At 48.8% G+C, this 23,326-nt stretch overlaps 1 protein-coding gene and 1 pseudogene across 17 annotated transcripts in view; one reads left to right on the top strand and one right to left on the bottom strand.

Moving 5' to 3' along the window:
* The window catches only part of LOC309794545 (BRD4-interacting chromatin-remodeling complex-associated protein-like), an 85,161-nt gene that overhangs the window by 53,749 nt on the left and 8,086 nt on the right, over window positions 1-23,326 (top strand). For 8 of the 16 annotated variants that reach the window (XR_014292124.1, XR_014292125.1, XR_014292126.1 and 5 more), the window contains 3 exons: window positions 901-946; window positions 1,053-1,095; window positions 11,083-17,020. Coding sequence is in view for 3 of the 16 variants with exons in the window: in XM_082606179.1 (XP_082462305.1) it covers window positions 906-946; window positions 1,053-1,095; window positions 3,098-3,166; window positions 11,083-11,181 (252 nt within the window). In the remaining 13 variants the exon portion in view is untranslated. Of the gene's footprint in view, window positions 1-900; window positions 947-1,052; window positions 1,096-3,035; window positions 3,055-3,097; window positions 3,167-5,397; window positions 5,474-7,670; window positions 7,759-11,082; window positions 17,021-23,326 lie in introns of those variants that run through there. The other 8 variants (XM_082606179.1, XM_082606178.1, XM_082606177.1 and 5 more) reach the window with 6 other exon arrangements.
* The window catches only part of LOC309794548 (zinc finger protein 541-like), a 30,252-nt pseudogene continuing 13,657 nt past the window's right edge, over window positions 6,732-23,326 (bottom strand). Inside the window, exons 4-15 of the transcript in view lie at window positions 21,971-22,029; window positions 21,601-21,759; window positions 21,276-21,443; window positions 20,057-20,382; window positions 14,428-14,491; window positions 13,691-13,833; window positions 13,182-13,285; window positions 11,868-11,943; window positions 11,221-11,309; window positions 7,568-7,708; window positions 7,203-7,384; window positions 6,732-7,085 (exon numbers count right to left, since the gene is read on the bottom strand). The product of the transcript in view is annotated as a zinc finger protein 541-like (transcript). The remainder of the gene's footprint in view (window positions 7,086-7,202; window positions 7,385-7,567; window positions 7,709-11,220; window positions 11,310-11,867; window positions 11,944-13,181; window positions 13,286-13,690; window positions 13,834-14,427; window positions 14,492-20,056; window positions 20,383-21,275; window positions 21,444-21,600; window positions 21,760-21,970; window positions 22,030-23,326) is intronic.

A 23,326-nucleotide genomic window follows, 5' to 3' on the forward strand; every position in this document is an offset into this window, starting at 1 on the left:
AGATGGGCGGTTGGGTGGAAGTTTGTAAAGATGGGTGCGTGGAAGCTTGGATGTCTGGAGCAGTGGTGGTTGGCGCGGGGGTGGATGGGCAAACAGAGAACTTGTTTTCTCACTTGTAAACTGGGGCACACGGCATCCCTTTCCCATGGGGGCTGAACAAGCTAACATTTGTGAAACGCTTGGGACAGTGCCTGGCACATGGTAAGCAGGAGCCAAATGTTAGCCGTCCTCATCCTCATCATTCTGACAGGCTCGGCCCGGCTCTGGCGGTTCCTCTGACTCAGAGCGCCTGCCCTCCTGGCCCCTCTCCCTCTCTGTTCCCTTCCTTGAGAACCACGCTGCATGTGTCTTCCAGGGGGACCCAGAGCCTGGGCCCCTTCATGCCGCCTCCCCTCCCTCCCTCCTTCACCCAGTCACGTGTAGGACAGGAGCACAGGCTTGGGGCCAGACTTGTGGGTTCAGGGCTGGCTCTGCCACCTGCTAGCTGGGAGACAGAGAACCATGGTCTCAGCTCTTCCTTTTACTCATCTGCAAAGCGGGGGTGGCAGGACCCACCTCGAGGGATACTGTGGGGATTAAATGAGATACATGTGTGTGAAGCACTTAGCACGGGGCCTGCATGTGATCAGGACTCAGTCTGGGTTGATGTCATCACCATCGTCATCAGACGCTGGGGAGAGAGAGGGAGGAGGAAAAGGCAGCTGTCTGTCTCTGATCAGGAGGCTCTGGTACGGAGGGCACCTGCCCCACCCCTACCCATGCCCCTAGACTTAAGGGGACAGAAAGCCTGACCCCTCCAGGGGTCTTGGCCCCAGGGAATGGTCCTTGCAGGGAGGGTCCTGGCACGCTGCCGACATCTAACTTGTCTCCCTTGCCCTCTTCCCGCCCCGCCCCGTCCAGTGGCGATGGATGATGAGGATGGGAGATGCTTACTAGACGTGATTTGGTGAGTAATGGGCTCCCCACCCCACCCCACCCCACCCTCCCCCACCCTCTCCCTCCCCTCCCCTGTCCCTCATGTCCTCAAATGTCTCTCCCCTTCTCTCTTTCAGTGACCCTCAGGCCCTCAGTGACTTCTTACATGGATCTGAGAAGGTGAGTGCTGGGGCAGGGAGAAGCATCCCCAGGGCAGGGGCCTGTGGAATTGGGAGCTGAGAGACACTCCCCGCTGATTCAGTAGACATCTGCCCCTTGCCTTCCATGAGCCAGGCCCCAGGGTTATGGCAGAGAGTGAAAGAGATGGCAAATCCCTGCCCTCACTCCATACACATTTCCTTGGTAAACAAAGCAACCGAGAGCTAATAAAGGTGATGGTGGAAAGCACCATGCAGAGCAGCATAAGAAATAATAATGTCACTTGCACAACAAAAGAGGTTTAAAAGAAAATGAATGGGAGGCGGAAGCAGGGGCTTCTTCTCTAGCTGGTGTGAAGCTGAAGGATCAAAGGGAGGTGCCCATGGCGCTCTGGGCAGGGGAAGGACAGGTAGGAAGGTTGGAAAGTTTGAGAAAGAAGGCCAGTGGGGCCGGAATGAAGGGGAAACTAGAAGGTGGTAAGACTGGAGTGGACAAAAATCACCAGGTCATGAAGGGCTTGGAGGACTTGATCGAGGAGTTCAGACTTTATTCTGAACGTGACAGGCAGTTCTGACGGGTTATTAAGCAGGAGAATGCCACATTCCGTTTGCCCTCCAGGGAATGGAACAAAGTGGGGGAGAGTGGATGTCTGTTGAGCCATGAGGAGCTGTATCAGTCACCCACAGCTGCATAACAAGTTATCCCATCACTTAGTGACTTAAAACAACATTTGTTAGAGCTCTCAGTTTCTGAGGGTCAGGAACTGGGGAGTGCTTAGCTGGGTGTCTAGCTCAGTGTCTCCCCTGAGTAGCAGTCAGGATGTTGCCTGGAGCCACTGTCATCTGAGGGCTTGTCTGGGGCTGGAGGATGTGCCTCCACAGTGACTCACTGCCGTGGCAGTTGGCTGGAGGCCTCAGCTCCTCACCATGTGGGCCTCCCCCTAGGATTGCTTGAGTGTCCTCACAGCATGGCAGCTGGTTCCCCCAGAGCAAGTGACCCAAGGGAGAGAGCCAGGAGGAAGCTCAGTGCCTTTTATGACCTAGTCTCCAAAGTCGCACACTGTCACTTCCGTCATACTGCATTTGCTAGAAGCGAGTCACTAAGCCCGCCCACACTCACAGGGAGGGGACGGAGCTCAGCTCCTTGAGAGGGGATGTATCAAATAATCTGTGGAGCGGAGGCGAGTGCGGAGCAGAAGTTGGTGGCCTGGGCCCCAGGGCAGGCACGGGAGGAGGTACCAGACGCTGGCTCTGGGATCTGTCTGGGAGGCAGGATCACTAGACTTGCTGGTGGCTTAGACGGTGAGGAAGAAAGAGCATCCAGAATGCCTCCTGGACTTGACCTGAGCAGCTGAGTGGGTGGTGGTACCGTTCTCTGAGACTGGGAGTTCGAGGTGGATGCCAGAAGTCCAAGGGCGGCTATTGGATATAGCAGTCTGGGGTTCTGGAAAAAGATCAGCTGGACAGAGAAACTGGGGAGGCTTGGCTGTGGACAGCCATTCATTGGGCGCTTAGGGCCTGTTGTAGACATTGCCTATGTCTGCAGGAACGAGACAGGTCCCTGTGCTCCCAGACAACGGGAACAGCACGCACGTTAGGCGCCCGGGTGGCAGGGCGTGCCGGGTGCTTGGGCTGGGCAGTGGAAGGAGTGACTTAGTAGGAAGGGACGGACAGTTGTCGGGAGGAGGTGACAAATGTGACAGGCCCTGCCAGCTGTGTTACCAAAGACGCTTGAGCAAAGCCACGGAGGCAGGATTCTAGAGTTCAAGGCAGGCATGTCAGGAGAGGCTCGGACTCAGTGCTGGGGTTGCCTCGCATTTTAATCTTGCAGCCAAGCCCCTTTCTTTGGGGCGACTTTTCTGGAGGCGGAGTTTCCTGTACCCCTCGAATCTCCCCCCGCAACCCCCCCACCTCGTCTTTGTCTTTTTGTCCCATGTAACCCTCAATTGGTTTTTGTTCTAGAGGTGGGCCGGCCCACTGCCCAGCTGACCTTTGACCTTGGGTGGGGGCGGGTCTTGGTGCAGCTTGACAGTGATGAGCTCCTGGATAATCCCGGGGAGGCCCGTCGAAGTGCCTTCTATGAAGGTCCTGGGGTAAGTGGCCCGGGGGCTCGGGGAAGGCCGTGGGCTCCAGGCATCACCCAAGTCGCCTGTGGTGGCAGCCAGTGGGGGAGGGGAGAAGGGGTCGCACTCGTCCCCTGAGGCACTTTGCCGGGAGGGGGGCAGGGGGCAGTCACTGAGGAGCAGTGTGGGGTGGAGGTGAGGCCGGAGCTGCTGGACCCCCAGCTGTGCCCTCCGGCCCCTCAGAGAAGGAGGTGTGGTCCTGAGTCCCTGGCCTTGGAGGGCAGCTGCTACAGAGCTGGAACAGAGGCAGAGGCTGGCTCTGGAGTTCACAGTGGGCAGGGCGGGGGCGCTGGGGGGTCCTGTCCCGGCCCAGCCATGGGTGGGTGTGTGACCTGGGGGAAGGGGATCGACTGTTGTGGACCTCAGTCTCCACCTGGAAGATGAAGGCAGGGGTGATGAGCAAAGCCCAGAGCGGGGAACACAGTGGACTTTTATTGAGCACCTACTGTGTGCCGGGCCCATTACTCAGTGCCAGTCGTCCCTCCCTCTTCTTCCTCTTCTGTGGCCTCTCCCCTCCCCTCTTCGCTCCCCATCCCTCCCCCTCCTTTTTCCTCCTCCCCCCTCTTCTCTCTCCCTCCCACTCCCCCCTCCTCCGTCTTCATTAACATAACTATCAGTTACCAAATACCTATCATATGCCACGCCCTTTACAGTAATTTTCATTTAGTCCTCACAACAACCATAGTAACATTCCAAATAATTTATCTGGCATAATATAAATGACTAAATCCAGAACCCAACAAATACACATTATGTTCATGTTATTACATTTACGGAAGAGTAACAATGTGCATTATTCTTACCCGTGCCGTCCTCTTAATGCCCATAACGTCCCTGGTCAGGTTCTCAGCACCTCCTGTACGTGACATCAGTGAACGTCACGACTGTCCTAGGAGGCGGGTTTGGTTATGGCCATTTAGCGGTTAGGAACTCAGAACTGCCTGGTCCTTGGTTGGGGGCTGAGCCGGAGCCCCATCCTGCCAGGCACTGCCCTCCACTCAGCAGCAGGGTGACCCCTTTCCCCGGTCTGGGAGGCAAGGAGGGAGCAGTGCCCACCTCACTGAGCTGTTATTAACGACAACATGGACAGTAATAATGACGGTAACAACGATAGATGATGTTTCTCGCGTGCCAGCCAAGAGCCACGTACTGCTCTGAGCCCTCCACTAGGATTAATAACAGGTGTTGTTATTTTTTAAAAAATTTTATTTATTTTATTTATTTATTTTTGGCTGCGCTGGGTCTTCATTGCTGTGCGTGGGCTTTCTCTAGTTGCGGCGAGTGGGGGCTACTCTTCGTTGCAGTGCGCGGGCTTCTGGTTGCAGTGGCTTCTCTTGTTGCAGAGCATGGGCTCTAGGCGTGCGGGCTTCAGTAGTTGTGGCTTGCGGGCGCTAGAGCGCAGGCTCACTAGTGGCGCATGGGCTTAGTTGCTCCGCGGCATGTGGGATCTTCCCGGACCAGGGCTCGAACCCGTGTCCCCTGCATTGGCAGGCAATTCTTAACCACTGTGCCACCAGGGAAGCCCCCGAACTACAGGTTTTGATCCATCGCCTGGTCAAGTATCAGTGGGTTTTCCATGCCCTTGGCATAATTATTACTTGTGGAATATTTGCTCTAAAATGCATGTATAGATTACACACTCGTGTCCTGGATTGCCATCCCGGAAAGCATTTAAGAAACATCAGGTTCGGGACTTCCTTGGTGGTGCAGTGGTTGGGAGTCTGCCTGCCGATGCAGGGCCCTGGTCTGGGAAGATCCCACATGTCGCAGAGCAACTAGGCCCGTGAGCCACAACTACTGAGCCTGCGCGTCTGGAGCTTGTGCTCCGCAACGAGAGGCCGTGACGGTGAGAGGTCCGCGCACCGCCATGAAGAGTGGCCCCCGCTCACCGCAACTAAAGAAAGAATCGCACAGAAACGAAGACCCAACACAGCAAAACAACAACAACAAGAAAAAGTTAAAGGGCATTAAAAACAAACCAACCAGATATATGTGGGTAGGCATTTTCCATCCCAGTTACAGAATGAGAAAACTGAGACTCAAACAGGGCAAATGACTTGCCCAAGGTGGCAAAGAAGGAAGAAGAGCCAGGCTGTAGATTCTGGTTCATCTGATGCCAGAGTCCTTTCCCCAACCACAGTGCCCGCACCGCTTCCAACTCAACTTCCTCCTCTGCTCCTCCTCCCTCCCCGTCTTTTCAGATGGACTGAGCTGAAACCTGGCCCTTCTGTGAAGCCTCCTGACACCAGCGTTTGCCCTGCTCCCCTAGCCAGTCCCTCCGAAGGCAGCACACAGTTACAGACACAGTCACGCCTTTAAGCCATCAATCCTCTGAGGTGTCCCTCTTCCTCATCTCAGTTAACAGCATCTACTCAGTTGCTCAAACCCCAACCTGCCCTGCCAACCTCGATCTGTCCTTTTCCTTACCAGCTCTCCCTGTGATGTGTGACCCATCAGCATGTCTGAATCTACTTCTAACATGATCCCTAATCCTTGCGCTTCTGGCCTCTTCACTGCTACTCCAGCCCAGGCCACCATCTCCGCTGAGAGCCTTCCAGCTACTCTCCAGGATTCCTATCTTGCCGCCCACGGCACCCTCACAGCAGCTAGAGCTTTGCACAACCTCCCCTGGTTCCCGTGGCAGAGTCTGTGCTTTGCCGCACCGTGGCCTGGAAGTGGGTCTCAGCCTCAGCAGCCTCCTCAGTGTGGCTTCCCACCCCCGCGCCATCCACCTGCCAGCGTCTGCCACTCCCTGTCACTCCCTCGGACTTGGCCCCCTGCTGTACTTTCCTCATGTCGCTTTGTGGTAGACACAAGGTCTGACTCCCCAGTGGCTGTTTCTGCTTCCTCTTCTTTTCCTGGCAAATGGGATTCCAGTTTGGATCGGGTGACAACAAATTTGAGGGAACACACTGGTTCTCCCCAGTCCTGGAACTGGGGAAAACCAGGGGGGAACACAACTTACGCTTTTGCCCTGGAGACAAATCTTGAGGGTCCGGGATAACGGTGGCCACTTCCCTTTCCACTGCCACGGATCAGTTTAGAAAGAGCACGGGCTACAGTTCTGGCCGAGGAGACGTGAGGGGCGTTCCGTTGGGCGCTGCTACAAGCTTTCCTCACTTTTAAAAAGGGGAACAAGGAAGGGAGGGAGCTGCTCTCTGCCCTGCACCCTCCGAAGGTTTGGGTGCTCCGCGTACAAGAGGGGATTCTTGCTGCTGCTGCTGCAGCCGACTTGCAGACGCTGGCCACTGCTGGCAGGCCTGGACTTCACCGTGGAGCCACTGGCACCACCACGTGTCCTGAGAGCTTAAACCTACGCTGACTCCTCTGTTATTACGGCCCAAAGCATATGCACTATAGATATCTAAACTCACCTTTTTGCTGCTTTATCACTCCTACCATCCCGCTCCTAAAATGTAAGCTCTGTGAGGGGAGGGGCCTGTCCCTCCATCACTATGTCCCCATCACGTGGACTGGGCATTGTCTGGCACAGCTACAGCAGGTGCTTGATAAATGCTGGCTGCATTAATGTATGAGGGTCCTCCAGGGCAGGGACTCAGTCACTGTGGCTTCTGGGAGCAGCAGGGGCTCAAAAGCCTTCGCTGGATCAACAGGCAGGGAAGCCAGAAGACAGCTTCTTAAGAAACAAATTTAATACTATATACAAGGGAAAACGTACAGAAACAACAAAGGAGACGCAACAGGGCTGGAGGTGCCCATCCCAACTAGCTGCCCACGCAGAGGGCCGATGCCAGCCCCTAGCTCGCCCTCCTCCTCCTACAGTTGGAAGGGCTCCATGGGCCCCCTTGCCCTGGCGGTGGGATCCACGTGGTCCTGAAGCCGGTGCCACTTCATGTGGGCATTCCGACCCTTGATCTTGCCAAACACCCTGAGGAGGCACCAGAGGACACAGGGGTCAGAGCAGGGGGAGGCGGGTAGCCCTGAGGGGGGCACCCCAGAGGGCTGAGGGCAGGCGGTGTGGGAGCATCTAAGGAAAGGGCGGTACCTCTCACACTTCTGGCAGGGAAAGAAGCCCTGGCCCTTGCTGCTCCCCGGCAGCTCAGGGGTCCGCTTCGAGCCGGTGTTTGGGCTGGAGTTGGGGATGGACTCCCTCCTGGAACTCTCAGTAGTCCTCTGTAATTCGGGGGTTGGGCGGTGGCTGGGTTTCCTCCGAGGGCTACGAGTGACCTGCACAGGGGGCAGAGGTGATGAAAGGGTGCTGACCGCCCCGCCGCCCTTCTAAGGGAGAAGCAGGTGTCCAGAGCGTCCAGACGTCGCGGGGTGCACCCCCCCACCGCCACCCAGCTTGGATGGGCACCGGGCATCCAGATCCGTGCTGAACTCCTGAAGCCCTATCCCGAGACCCTCTACCTTCGCTTCTGTCCTGTCTGCTTCACCCAGCTCTCTCTTGACCCTCTTTTCCGGCACTGGGGCTCGGCCGCAGTCAAACTTGATCATTTTCTTCTGCGTGTAGTAGAACTCGACACACTGGGCTACTGTTTTTGTCTGGACCTAGTGGAGGAAGACAGAAGCCGACTAAGGACAGTGCCTCAGGAGTAGCAGTGAGAATGGCCTTGACGCCCTAAATCCCCTCCCCATGGGGCCAGCCGCCACTTTTTGAAAGCCCTCCTGAAACGTGTCTCCCCTACGGCTTGGTATGCTCCACTGCTACGGGAGACAGAGAATCACAAAGTCCTCCTGGGGATGAAGGAGTTCAGAGAGAAGCCACCAGAGTCAACACCATCTAAGCTCTGCACGCTCTGAGCAACAAGGCTGGCCCAAGAAGGCTTCTCTCCAGGAAAACGCACACAAAGGTACACACGAGGACGCTCACTGTGACATCATGTGGAGCCACATGACTACCGACTGGGACTAATTAAACCAGAGTGTCCTTACGTGTTGGATACCTCATAGCCTTATGCGACAGCTAGGCAGAGCCCTCCAAAAAACTGAAGAGGAAGGAATACTTCCCAACTCAGTCCGTAAGTTCAACATTTCTCTGATACCAAAGCCAGACAAAGATATTACAAGGAAAGAAGGCTACAGACCAATGTCCCTCATGAACATAGATGAAAATTTTTAAACAAAACTTTAACGAACAGAATCCAACTATATATATATATATATATATATAAAGGAGAATATACCATGACTAAGTGGAGCTCATCCCAGAAACGTGAGGTTGGTTTAACAATCGAAAATCAATGTAATTCATCATATTAAACTTAAAAAAGAGAAATCATATGAGCATCTTGATAGGTGCAGAAAAAGCATTTGATACAATCCAATGTCCATTCCTGATGGAAACTCTCAGCACAATAGGAATAGAAGGAACTTCTCTTCAACCTGATAAATGATACCTACAAAATCCCTACAGCTAACGGTGGAGTGTTTTCCCCTCAAATATCATGAACAACACAAGGATTTCCACTCTCACCACTTCTACTCAATACTGTACTGGTGGTTCTAGAGTGCAAAAAGGCAAGAAAAAAAGTAAAGGCATCCAGGTTGGAAAGGAAGAAAGAAAAGTGTCTTTATTTACAGATGATATGACTGTCTATGTAGAAAATTCAGTGGAATCCACAAAAAAGTTACCAAAACTAGTAAGTTAGTTTGGCAACATTTCAGAACACAAGATCAATATAAAAATCAATTTTATTTCTATACATAGTAGCAACAAACCATTGGAAACTGAAATAAAAAAGAACTCTATAACATCATAAAAAACACAAGTACTGGGCTTCCCTGGTGGCGCAGTGGTTGAGAGTCCGCCTGCCGATGCAAGGGACACGAGTTCGTGCAATGGTCCTGGAGGGATCCCACATGCCATGGAGCGGTGGGGCCCGTGAGCCATGGCCGCTGGGCCTGCGCGTCCGGAGCCTGTGCTCCGCGGCGGGAGAGGCCACAATGGTGAGATGCCCGCATACCGCAAAAAAAAAAAACAAAAACAAAACAGAAAAAAACCAAGCGCTTAGGAATAAATCTGACAAAAAGTATGCAACAACTGTACACTGAAAACTTCAAAACATTGCTGAAAAATTAAAGATTGAAATAGAGAGATATACCCTGTTCACGAGTCAGAAGACTCAATATTGTTAAGGTAACAACTCTCCCCAGTTGACGTAGAGAGTCAAAAACAGTACCAATCAAGTTCCTAGCAGGAATGTTTATTTTGAAATTGACAAGTTATTTCTAAAATTCATAGGGAATTAAAAAGGATGTAGAATACAAAAAATAACTTTGAAAAAGAATAACAAAGTTGAAGGACTAACATTTTCTAATTTCAAGACTTAGAATAAAGCTACAGTAATAAAGACAGTATGGGAATAGCTTAATAAAAGACAAACAGATCAATGGAACAGAATACAGGGTCCAGAAGTAGATGCATATATATATGGCCAACTGATACTTAACAAAGGTACAAAAGCAACTGAGTGGAGAAAGTATGGTCTTTCCATCAAAAGGTATTGGAATAAATATCCATATGCAAAAATGAACTCACCTCGCACCCCATACAAAAATAAACTTACAATGGATCATAAATCTAGAAATAAAACCTAAAACTGTAAAACCTCCAGAAGAAAACATAGGGGGAAATCTTTGTGACTTTGGGTTAGGCAAAGATTTCTTAGATACAACACGAAAAGCACAGTCTATAAAAGAGAAACTAGTAAGTTATGCTTAAGCAAAATTTAAAACTTTTCTTCAAAAGACACTGTTAGAAGACTGACAAATGGCATATTGGGAGAAAATATTTCCAAAGCATATATCTGGATAAAGGACTGGTGTTCAGAACAAAATAAGAACTCCTACAGCTCAATAAAAACACAGACACTCCAATAAAAACAGAGGCAAAAGATATGAACAGACAGCTCACCAGAGAAGGTGCACATAGAGCAAAAAAACACAAAGATGCTCAGCATCATTAGTCATTAGGAAAATGGAGTCAGATGCTACTGTACACTCATTAGAATGGCTAAAATTAAAGAGACTTAGCATACCACGTGTCGACGAGGGTGTGGAGCAACTGGACCTTTCATAACCTGCTGGTGGGAATGGGAAGTGGTAGAGCCACTTTGGAAAACAGTTTGGCAGTTTCTTAAAAAGTTAAACATACATCTACTATAAGTTACCCTCATTCCCCTCCTAGGTATTTATAATCCCAACCCCGTGTCCGCCAAAAAAAAAAAAAAAAAAAAAAAACCAGTACATGTCCGTACAAAGACTTGTGTGTAAATGTGCAGAGCAGCTTTATCTGTAGTCATCAGTAAGTGGAAACCACCAACAGGTGGATGATTAAATGAACGGTGGTCCGTCCACACAGTGGTCCGTCCACACAGTGGTATACGCCTCAACAGTAAAGGGATGAACTATGGGTACACACGACAACATGGATGAATCTCAAAATCATTAGGTTGAGTGTAAGAAGCCAGACAAAGCAGATCACATGCTGTATGATTATTCCATTTATATAAACCTCTAGAAAATGCAAACTCATTTAGAGTGACAGAAAGTAGACAAGAGTTGACTAGGGACCCGGGTGGCAGGAAGGAAGGGTTGCAAAGGGGCAGGAGGGAACTTTTGGGGGTGAAGGATACTCTCATTATCTTGATCATGGTGGTGGTCTTACAAGTGTATAACTATGTCAAAAACATTAAATCTTACACTTCGATTATGTGCAATTTTGCGTACATCAAGTTAAAAAACAAATTAATCAGCAGGATATTAAGTATATGATGTCATCCTTTTTTGAGAAAGTGCATATAGGTGTGTAAAATCCGTATGGGCAGTAAATACCTGTCAGGTTATCAATCAGAAGTAGGATTGTGGGGAGGGGTCTGGAGGGCTTTATTTGGAACATGGGATTCATTTCTGTACCGTTTCAGGTTGTTCCAAGCAATGGCATTGTAGTTGTCAACTGTTCACAGCATGAGCAGAGTATCGCCCCTGACAGGCCCTGCAGTTCTAGCGCCTCGGCCGTGTGAAGGAGCCTTGTCTACACCAGCCTGCCATGTTCGCCTTACCATCTTGTGTATCAAGTAGAAGTCCTTCTTGTAGGCACAGAACGCCTTCTTAAAGAGCCTCTTCTCCATGGAGGTCCAGATGTCCGAACCTATTGGAGAAACAGCCAAGAGGAGGAAGGCTGTTTCTCCTTCTGGGACCACAGCCACGGCTGAAGTGCAGACTCCCCTCCTTTTTCAGGCCACTGAGCGCCACTTATATGCCAAGATTTCTGCTAAGCCCCTTACTTGCTTTATCTCACACAATCCTCACAAAAACCTTAGCAGGTAGGGGCTATTACCATCCCCACTTGACAGGTGCAGCAACTTGAGGCTTCCTCTGGTTAAGAGACTTGCCAAGGGCAGCCGTGGGCCCCTGGTTGCCTGACTCCAAGGCTGGAGTGCTCAACTGGGAAACCTGAGCCCACCCCAACCTGGCACCCCCCTTCTGGCCAGGAAGAGCCCACGAGGGAACCAGTGGAAAGGGGAAGGTTGGATCCAACTAGAGAACAGCACCCACTGAGTCCCCCAGAGAGGACGGGCCCTTCTGGGAGGGCAGGTGTAGGCCCCAAGAGAACTCCGGGAGGCACGTGCAGAGCTTGCCATGGAAAGTGACTGGCTCGCAGGGGCCTCAGCCAGGCCAAAACCACGCGGGCAGCCACGCTCGTTACCTGTGTAGTGATAGTTGGCGAGAGGGTGAGTCCGTGGCTTCTGGGGTCCTCTCAGTAACAGGGTCTCCAGGGCAACCTGGAACGAGAGGAGTGGTGGGCAACTCTCTGAGGGAGGGAAGGTGAGGTAGAGGCCCACCTTCATTCTTTCATCCATTCAGAAAATATGTGCAGCCCTCCCTAAAGCCACCCCTACCCCAGGGCGACTCAAAGTGTGGTCGGTCTGTGGACTGGCCACCAGCTGTGAACCACTTGGGACACATTGCCTACAGCACTAAGCGGACTGTTGAGTGCAGCTGACGTTACCTTTTTCATAGCAAGATTTACTTGATGACGAAACAGTGTGTGGACTTATTCTGGCACAAGCTCCTTATTTCTTCAGGGAGCAGCATTTGGAGCGGCACTGCCCCCGCCCTACCCCATGTTATGGTCCTCATAGCACTCATCATTATCTATCACTTTTAAAAAATGTATTTCATGTGCTCACTCTCCTAAAATGTAAGCCCTGCAAAGAGGGGGCATTTGTCTTGCTCAACAGCGTAACCCCGTCAGGACTCGCTATGCAGTTTGCAGGACCCAGCGCAAAATGGAAACACGGGGCCCTGTGCTCAGAAACTATTAAGAATTTCAAGATGGTGGCAGCAGAGCATTAAACCAAGAATGGGCCCCTGAGCTGGCCCCAGCCTGATACCATGACATCACCAGGTATCAGGAGGACCCAGTAAACGTGTGCTGATTACTCTGCTGAGCACCCACCACGTGCCAGCCACTGCCTCTCAGCTTGAGAAAAAGCACCATGTAGCCCTGACTCTTGGGTCTCCAACTCGGGTGACGTGACTTCCTCTCCCACTACACACAGTTGGACTTCTTCATTGTCTAAACTTCAGGGTTGTGAGGAGGGTCCTTGGAGGAGGCAGAGGCATTTCTGTTGCATCAGAGGTTTGCATACACCATTTTTAATCCAAAAGTCAATGTTCAGTAAATAAACCAGATTAATGCAGGCCCTGAGTTGGTTCTGCTAGGCACCGCCTCCCCAGTGCTGCGCTGAGATGAGGTAACGCTGGAGGAACCCTGGTGCTCTGCTGTCACCCCAGAGAAATAACTGATTGAGCCCGTATGTGTGCATTTCCCCTACGTTCAAAAGGACACCACCAGTCCCAAAGCGACCAGGGAGAAGGGTGGGTGGCCAGCCTTTGGTTCTCGTGAGCTGCAAAGCCCCAGGTAGAAGGCACGTGTCTTGCGCCTAGAGCCCCTGGCCCTAAGAGAGCAGGGAGCTTCCCACAGCTCCTCTGAGCACCCCCCTCGCCTGCACCGCACCTGGATGTTGCCCTGGGCTTCATGCAGGCAGTGCAGAGCGAGCTCCAGGTTGGTGCCCCCGCCCGGCATCACGTTGGAGCAGGCCAGGTTGCAGAGTTCGGTCACTGTTTCCAGCAGGCAGCCCGGCAGCGAGAAGGAGAGGAGACACAGAGGGTCAGCAAGTGCCAGAGAGGAAACCTCCCCAACAGCACAGATGGGGTGGGGGGCTCCTGTCACCATCTCCCTCACCTCTCTGTTACAAGCAGGCTGAGGGAAGGGAGGGACAAGGAGGATGGGCAGAAACCCTGCTCCTGGCACCTGCTCTGGATGGCCTGGCCAGCTACTGGGTGAGAGGAGAGGTGGGGCAAGGGACTGCAGCACAGCAAAGCAGTCCTGCGCTGAAGGCCAGCTCTGCCCACCCCACCCCCGCCTGGGGATCACTGCTTCTTGGTCAAGGTGAGAACTGGGAGGAGAAACCCCTTGGACATGGAGGAGGGCTCTCAGGAACCTGGCCCCAAAGTCTCAGTCACCTCTATCCTGCGTCTTCGGGTTGGTCATCACATCTCCCCATGGCTTCCAGACCAGAGTAGCTACATGCTCGTCACTTCCAGCCAGTGATCTGTCCTGGAGCTCTGGGATCTCAGCCTGAAACTGGCTCCCTATGTTGATGTGTCTGAAATGAGGCCACACACACGGACATAAAAGGCATATGTGTGTGACCAAGATGGGAAATACAAGAGAGATGTGCGGTGAGCCCTGCTCACCAGGGCTGTGGAACCCACCTTTTGGCCATCTCTCAGACACAGGGAGTGCTCATCAGCCCAGTAGACACGCTCTGGTATTCCAGAGACCTCTTGAGGGATACTTCCTTCCTTCCTCCAATTTGCTTTATCACCAGATTTCTGGCTTCAGGCGTTTGGGGTCTAGGACAGGGGAGGTATGTGCTGATACCTGGCATTCTGCTGTATCCAAGGTAACATCCAAGCTACAAAAGAGTATCTCATTGTGCCATCACCAATTCTATCTAGAACCCCAGGGTGCTGGGCATTCTGTCTGCAGACATCCAACTATGGTATGTCTGGACAGAAGGAATATTGGGGAAACACCTGGAGAAATCCACCACTTCTCTCCTAGAGAGGTTCTGGGTCTAGACCTGACTTTCCCGTGATGAAGGCTCCCTTGGGAAAAACCGACACTGGAATGCAAGGAGGGTAAAAGCATCCCCACATTGCAAGGACCCTCAGGTTCTAAGTCTGTTCCAACTCACGGTTCAGTGCTGATCTTGCTGTTGTCCTTCACCACACTGATGCCAAAAGAGCCGTCCATGTGATCTGGAAAACGCCCAAAGAAGAGGCTCAAGGAGACTGGCTACAACTGACCCATGAGGCCCTTTTTGCCTGCCTTTCCAGAGCAGCTAAAAGCAGGCTCTTCAAGATTGCATGGTATACACACACTACTGTATATAAAATAGATAATCAAAAAGGACCTACTGTATAGCACAGGGAACTATACTCAATACTCTGTAATAACCTATATGGAAAAAGAATCTAAAAAACAATAGATATGTGATTATGTATAACAAAATCACTTTGCTGTATACCTGAAACTAACACATTGTAAATCAACTCTAATCCAATATAAAATTGAAAATTGGAAAAAAAAGATTGCATGGTATGGAGTTTCCTCAAAAATTAAAAGTAGGACTACCATATCATGCAGCAAACCCACTTCTGGGTATTCATCCAAAAGAACTGCAGTCAAGACCTCAAAAAGATATCTGAAAAGATATCTCCCATGTTCACTCCAGCACCATTCATAATAGCCAAGATGTGGAAACAACCTAAATGTCCACTGACAGATGAGCACATAAAGGTAATGTGACATAAACATACAATGAAATACCATTTAGCCTTAAAAAGAAATTCTGCAATATGCAACAACATGGATGACCATTGAGGACATAATACTAAGTGACATAAGCCAGTCACAGAAAGAGAAATACTGCATGACTCCACTTATATAACGTATCTAAAGTAGTTGAATTCATATTGATAGAATCAAAGAGTGGAATAGGGGTCACCAGGGGTTGGGGCAGTGGGAAATGGGAGGTTACTAATCAATGGGCATAAAGTTTCAATTAATCAAGCTCTAGAAATCTGCTGTATAACATTGTACCTATAGTCAACAATACTGTATTGCACACTTAAATATTTGTTAAAAGGGCAGATCACAGATTAACTGTTCACATCACAATAAAATAAAAAGATTGCATGGAAGTGGGATAAGACTTCTGAAAAAGTAGAGTAAGGAACTCGGCAAAACAACAGATTTACTGACAAAAATCATTAAAAAAAAAAGAACAGTAAGCTAAAGTCTGCAAGTTGTCCTAAAGGCATACAGCATTTTAAGAAATACTCATTCAAGAAAATCTACTAAATCTCGGGAAGAACAGTGAGAGTCTGTGGCACTGGAGCCATGGCCCACTCCCTTACCCACCTAGCCCCCAGCTCTTTGTAAAGGAAGCTCTACCCAGGTAGGTGCAGCCAAGGAGATGGGGGCTTCTTCTTCCCCTGGCTCCCATGCTTAAAGAATTAAAGTAAGATAAAATAAAAATTTCTCATCAAAGAGAAAATGCCATCAAGAGATGGAAATTATTTTTTAAAAAGATACAAATGTGGACTTCCCTGGCGGTCCAGTGGTTAAGACTCCACGCTTCCACTGCAGGGGGCATGGGTGTGATCCCTAGTAGAGGAAGTAAGATCCTGCATGCTGTGTGATGCAGCCAAAAAACAGAAGAACCAAATGGAAATAGTTCAGGGGTTAAAAAAGTACAATAACCAAAATAAGGCTCAACAGTAGATCTGAGCTGGCAAATGAAATGATCAGCAAACCTGAAGATAGAACAATGGAGACTATGAAATCTGAAGAACAGAGAGAAAAAAATATAGGAAAGTGAAGAGAGCCTCAGAGAAATGTGAGATGTCATTAAATGCAACAATATATATGTAGTGGGAGTACCAGAAAGAGGGGAGAAAGGGACAGAATATTTAAAGTATTAATGGCTGAAAATTTCCCAACGTTGATGAAAAACAATATGTATATCCAGCAAACTCTACAAACTCCAAGAAAGATTAAACACAAAGAGCTCTACATCCAGACATAACATAGGCAAAATGTGGAAAGCAAAAATAAAGATAAGATCTTGAAAGCAAAAAGGGAAAAACAATTTGTTACATACAAGGGCACTACAGTAAAATTAACAGCTAACTTTTTAAGAGAAACGATGTAGGTTACAAGGCAATGGGATAATATATTCAAATTACTGAAAGTAAAAAAGTGTTAACCAAGTATCTTATATTCAGCAAATTATCTTGCAAAAATGAAGGTAAAATAAAGACACTCCCAGATAAATAAAAACTGAGGCTACCTGTTGCTGGCAGACCTGTCTTACAAGAAATATTAAAGGTGAAATATTATTCAGCCCGCAAAAAGGAACAAAGTACTGATACATACTGCAACTTGGATGAAACCTAAAAACATCATGCTAACTAAAAGAAGGCATTCATAAAGGACCACATACTGTATGATTCCACTCATATGAAATATGCAGAATAGCCACATCGATAGAGACAAAGTAGATTAGTCGTTACCCATGGCTGGGGACGGGGAGGATGGAAAGGAGGGACTGCTAATAAGTACAGGGCTTCTTTTGGGGATGATGAAAATTTCTGAAAACGGATGGTAGTGATGGTTGCACAGCTCTGTGAATATACTAAAAACCATTGAATTCTATACTTTAAAGGGATGAATTGTATGGTATGTGAATTATATATCCCTAATAAAGATAAATAGTAAAGAAAGTCCTTCAGATTGAAAGCAAATGACATCAGATGGTAACTTGAATCCAAACCAAAAAAAAAAGCGAAGCGCTAGTAAATATGGGTAACTATAAAAATCACTATGATTACATATTTCTTTTCTTTTTTTAATGGCCTTAAAAATAACTGCATAAAACAATATGTATTGTGGGCCTCTAACATATAGAAATATAATATATGTGACAGTAACTGCACAAGGAGCACAGCTGCATTGGAGTAAAGGAATATCACCTCAGACAGTAACTCAAATCCACAAGAATAAATGAAGAGATCAGAAATGGTCAATAAGAAGGTTAATATAACAACCTCTATAAATCATGCTTGTTTTCCTTTATTCTGTGTTTTTACACGAAATAAAAGTATATAAAGCAAGAAACATGACCAGTAAGGTATTACTGGGTCTCTCACATATAATAGCAAAAGAGTTAGAAGGAATAGAGCTAGATAGGAGCAGTGTTTCTATATTTCACTGTTAATGAGTTATTACACATCCTAACAGATTCTGATAAGACATATATTTTAAGTCCTAGAGCAACCACTAAGAAATGACTAAGACACAGTGAAAAATTAACGGAATTAAAATGTCACACTAGAAAATACTCACTTAATACAAAAGAAAGCAGGAAAGGAGGAACAGAGGGAGAAAAAGACATGTAACATATAGAAAATAAAAAGCAAAATGGCAGATGTAAATCCAACCATATCAATATAACAGTAAACAAGAAGGGATTCAACAAACCAATCAAAAGGCAGAGTTTGTAAGACTGGATAAAAAACACATGATCCACCTAATGGTGTCTAGAGGTAACATGCTTTATTTTCAAAGACACAAATAGGCTGAAAGTAAAAGAAGAGAAAAATATATACCAAGCAAACAACAACCAAAAAAGAGAATGGAATGGCTATATGAATGTCAGGCACATTAGACTTTAAAACCAAAAATATTACTAGAGATAATGATAAAATTATTGTAATAATGACAAATGATGTCACAATCACATCCTAATGATAAAAGGTCAAGCCGTGAGGAGGATGTGACAATTACAAACATATACACACCTAAAAACAGACCCCCAAAATACACCAAGCAACAAACGACAGAACTGAAGGATGAAATAAACCATTAAAAAATAATAGTTGGAGATTTCAATACTTTCAACAGTGGATAGGGCAACTAGGCAGAAGATCAACAAGGAAATTGAAACTAACTAGACAAAACAGACAAAATACAGCATTCCACCAAACATCAGTAGAATACATTCTTCTCAGATTCACATGGAACATTCTTCAAGACAGACTGGATTCTAGCCCATATAACATGCCTCAATAAATTTTAAATTTTAAAATAAATTTAAGGGAATTCCCTGGCGGTCCAGTCATTAGGACTCCACGCTTCCGCTGCAGGGGGCATGGGTTCGACCCCTGGTGGGGGAACTAAGATCCTGCAAACCGCACAGCACAGCCAAAAAAAAATAAATAAATTAAATAAATTAAATTGAAAAAGAAACAAAGTATGTACTCTGACCAAAAGAGAATTAGAGTACAAATCAATAAAAGGCAGCAATTTGGAAAATTCACAAATATGTGAAAATTAAGCAACACACTCTTTAATAGTCAGTGTATTAAATAAGAAGTGGAATGATAAATTAGAAAATACTTTAGGTGAATGAATATAAAAACACAACATACTAAAACTTACAAAATGTAGCTAAAGCAATGTTCAGAAGGAAATCTATAGCTGTAAAATATCTGTATTAAAAAAGAAGAAACATCTCAAATCATTTATGGTCAACTGACTTTCCACAAAGGTAGCAAGACAGGGCTTCCCTGGTGGCGCAGTGGTTGAGAGTCTGCCTGGCGATGCAGGGGACATGGGTTCGTGCCCCGGTCTGGGAAGATCCCACATGCCGCGGAGCGGCTGGGCCCGTGAGCCATGGCTGCTGAGCCTGAGTATCCGGAGCCTGTGCTCCACAACGGGTGAGGCCACAAACAGTGAGAGGCCCACGTACCACAAAACAAACAAACAAACAAACACCTCACAATGAGCTACCACTTTACACCCACTAGGATGGGTGTAATAAAAAAGACAGCTAAGAAGTGTGAGCAAGGATGTGGAGAAACTAGAACTTTCATACAATGCTGGTGGAAATTTAATATGACCCGGCCATTTTGCAAAGCAGTCTGGCAGTTCCTTAAATGGTTAGACATAGTTACCCTTTGACCCAGCAATTCCACTCTGAGTTATATACCCAAGAGAAATGAGGACTTATGTCCAACAAAAACTTACACATAAATGTTCTTAACAGCACTGTTTGCAATAGCCAAAGGACACAAACAACCCAAATGCTCGTCAACTGATGAATGGATAAATAAAATGTTGTCTATCCAGAGAATTCAATATCATTCATCCATAGAAAGAAATGAAGCACTGATGCATACTACAACATGAACCTTGACAACATTATTCTAAGTGAACAAACTAGACACAGAATGTCACGTATTTTATGATTCCAATTACATGAAATGTCCAGAATAGGGAGACCCGTAGAAAAAGTAGGTTGGTAGACTGGTGGTTGCCCAGGGCTGAGGAGTTGGGGGCTACAGGGCCTGTGTGTCACCGCTCGTGGATATAATCTTCTGGGGTGATGAAAATGCTCTAGAATTAGATTGTGGGATGGGTGTCCAATCCTAAGAATACACTAAAAAATCACTGTACACTTTAAATGGGTGATTCATATGGCATGTGAATTATACCTCAATAAAGCTGTTTAAACAATTACTCGAAAGGGCAGGCAGAAGGGTGGTTAGGCTAAATGGCGTCTATTTTCTTTCTGGCTACAAAGTTATAAGCACCTAGAAGGCTGCTGGTCCCAGATGGTCCTGGGATAGTTCTGAACAGCAACGGGACCCCCAGAGCAGACCCAGGCGTAGGCCAGAGAGAATGGATGGACCAAATTCTACAGGGGGCGGGGGTCTGGCCCCCCGCAGGCCCATCATGGGGTGATCAAGCTCACTCACCAAGCATGGCGCTGATGAGCCTGTCGGGACGGGCCCGGGCAGAATGTGGAACAGAGAGTGTTGAAATACAGCCCAGAGCCCTCCCGGATGGGGCTGAGCATCGGGGGCGGTGTGTAGGGACGTCACTGGGACAGTCCCTTCAGGAGGTGGTCCATCAGGAACACGGGCAAGCGCAGGCAGCTCTGGCGGCATCCTCCCGGGCCCGGCTCCCCAGACATGGAGGGCGGAGGAGGGATGAGCAGTGCCTTGGGCCGGAGGAGCTTCATCCGCTTCTTGTGTTGGCTGCTCTCCTTGCAGTCTCTCTCTTCCCCGTCCTTCTCCTGTCCCTGGAGAAGAAGAGACTTCAGAACCACGGGGGTCACCTGAGGCCACCGGCCCCAAAGCTCAGACCTCAAGATGGCCTGAGAGTGGGAAAGGGTACTGACCAGCCAAATGCACACCCAGCATGGCCATGCCCAGAGTCCTCAGCGCAGGAAGCCGGGCAGGGCCACCACGCCTGAGCCAGACTCCAGACCCTAAGCCGGGCGACATTTGACGCTGGGGCCTTCTCAGGCAACCACCCCCCCCCAAGGAGAGGCCCTCACTCAGACCATTTTGGAAACTCATGTCCGTTGTTAAAGTGACTGGCACTTAAAGTGTGGGGGCCAGACGGATGCAACAGCATGACAAAAGGAAAACCTGTTGCCCTCAAAACGACAGCAGCTCCTGCGAGACAAACAGTGGGCTCCATGCACCCCGTACCCGAGTCCAGCATGGACTTCTCCAGGTGGGGTCTTCCAGCACAGGCTGAAGAGACGACGGCTTGACCTTGCTACACTCGCTCTTACCTCCACGCAATCTCCCCTCCTCTCTGCCCATCTTACCCCTCCTCATCCTCCAGCTCTCAGCTGCAACACCCCCTTCCTCAGGCAGGGTCTCTGGTGCCCTCGGGGCTCCTACAGCTCCCTCTCCCAGCCCGGCCCGTTCTGGGTCGTCAGTGTCCGGGGATGGGTCTATCTACTCCGCTGGGCTGGGAGCCCCAGGAGACGGGGGCAGGCCTGTTGTGGTCGCTGCGGTGTCCCCAGCCCTGCCCAGCACAGGGCCAGGCACAAAGGAAGTTCACTGGAGGTTGAAGGGATGAAGGAACACGCAAATCAAGCTCTTCTGGAGTCAGGATTTGGGGGCTTTTCTCACAGCTCCCACTGGCAGCTGGAAAGCAGCCGGAAGGAAGTGCACCCACCTTGCTCCCCGGGGGATGGTTTGCTGGAGCCACTGGCACCGACACTGGGACCACCAAAGGGGCTGCGGTCATGTTGTCCAAGGACTTCCTGCCTCCCGGGGAACTCTGCCTGTCCCCCTCTGGCCTCAGCACCTGTCTTGGTGGCTTGCAAAACTCCATGCCACACACCTACACACAGAGAAGAGCCAGCCCTTTAAGAGACACAGTACGTAGGGAGCAAGGGGCCCCTCCAGAGCAGCACAGCCCTGACTCCCGGCCCCCAGCCAGGCTCCCTGCAGGAGGACGGCTCCATCCTGAGATGAATGGCAGCTTCAAGCCCCTTCACCTGGGGCTCCTGCTTCCCTCGAGGTGACGGCCACTGGTCGCTGTGAAAACACGTGGCTTGCTCAGCCCTCTCTCTGTATAAAACATCTGGCTGCAATTCTTGCAGACGTAAGTGCTCCTTGGCTCTGCCCAGTCTGTGGGACCACCACTGTGCTGGTTCCTGTGGGGAAGAAAGGGAGAATGGGACTCCGTCCCCAAACACTGATCCTCTGACAGACAGCTTTGGACGAACCCTAAAGAAATGGACATGATGCCCCCGATTCTCCGTGGCCTGGTGCTTACCCCTTCAGGAGTGAAGCATCCAGAGCTCGCTCACCCAGGCCCAGCACATCAAAGCCACCAGAGTTCTCCCGAGGGGCTTCTGAACTTACCAGCCACCCGCCATGTTCTCCTCCTTCATCGGGTTGGGGAGCCGGTAGATATTTCCACCCTGAAGACGAAAATACATCTGAGCCAACATATCAGAAATGAGATGCAAGAGTGAAAACTATAAGACTTGGAAGAAAACACAGGTATAATTCTTGGTGACCCTGGAGTAAGCAGTGGTTTCTTGGATGACTCCAAAACCAAACAAAAGACAGACGTATTGGACTTCATCAAAACTTACAAGTTCTGTGCTTCAAAGGACATCATCAAGAAGTGAAAAGACAGAATAAGAGAAAGAAGTTGCAAATCATGTATCTGATAAGGGACTATGTATATTTCTGTATCAGTGATACATAATGAACTCTCACAGCTCAAAAATAAAATCACAACCCAATTTAAAAATGGGCAAAGAGTCTGAGTAGACACTTACCCAAAGAGGATATACAAATGGCCATTAAAAGATGCTCAGGATTATTAGCCATCGGGGAAATGCAAATTAAAGTATAATGAGATTATCATTTCCCACCCACTAAGGTGAACCAACTGGACAGTAACAAGTGTTGGTGAGGATGCAGAGAAACTGCAGGCCTCATACACTCTGGGTAGGGATATAAAACAGCACAGCTTTTTGGAAAAGTCTGGCACTTCCTCCAATAGAATTACCCTAGAGCCCAGCAATTCCCCTCCAAGGTATTTCCCAAGAGAAATGAAAACATATGTCTAAACAATAATCTGTACACAAATGTTCATAGCACCGTTATCACAATGGCCAAGAAGGGAAAACAACCCAAATATCTATCAGCTGATGAATGGATAAATAAAATATGGTGTTTCCAAACAATGCACAAGTTACCAGCGATAAAAAGGAGTGAAGTTCTGACCCGTGCTACAGCACAGAGGAACTCTGAGAACATCATGTGAAGTGAAAGAAGCAAAAGACACAAAAGGCCACGCAGCGTTAGGATTCCAATCACATGAAGTGTCCAGAATAGGCAAATCCATGGAGACAGAAAGTAGATGCATGGTTGCCAGGGGCTGGGAGGGATGGAGAGATTGCGGGTGACAACCAACGGTGTGGGGTTTCTTTTTGCGGTGATGAAAGTGTATTGGCAAAGAGTGGCGATGCGAGCACGACCTCGTAAACAAACTAAAAACTACTGGATGTTGCACTTCAAGATGGCGAATTAGATGGCACGTGAATATTAAAGCTGTGGAAAAAAAAAGAGGAGGAGGTAGCTGAGGTGCGACAGGAAGGATGCTGGACCTCGGAACATCACGAAGAGACGTGGCCAAGCTCCCTGTGCCCAGGACCTCGTGGGCACGATGTGGGAGGACCCAAGCTGCTCCAAAAGGGCGGACCA

Source organism: Mesoplodon mirus, assembly GCF_964341445.2.
Source record: "Mesoplodon mirus genome assembly, chromosome: 19".
NCBI classification, from domain to species: domain Eukaryota; kingdom Metazoa; phylum Chordata; class Mammalia; order Artiodactyla; family Ziphiidae; genus Mesoplodon; species Mesoplodon mirus.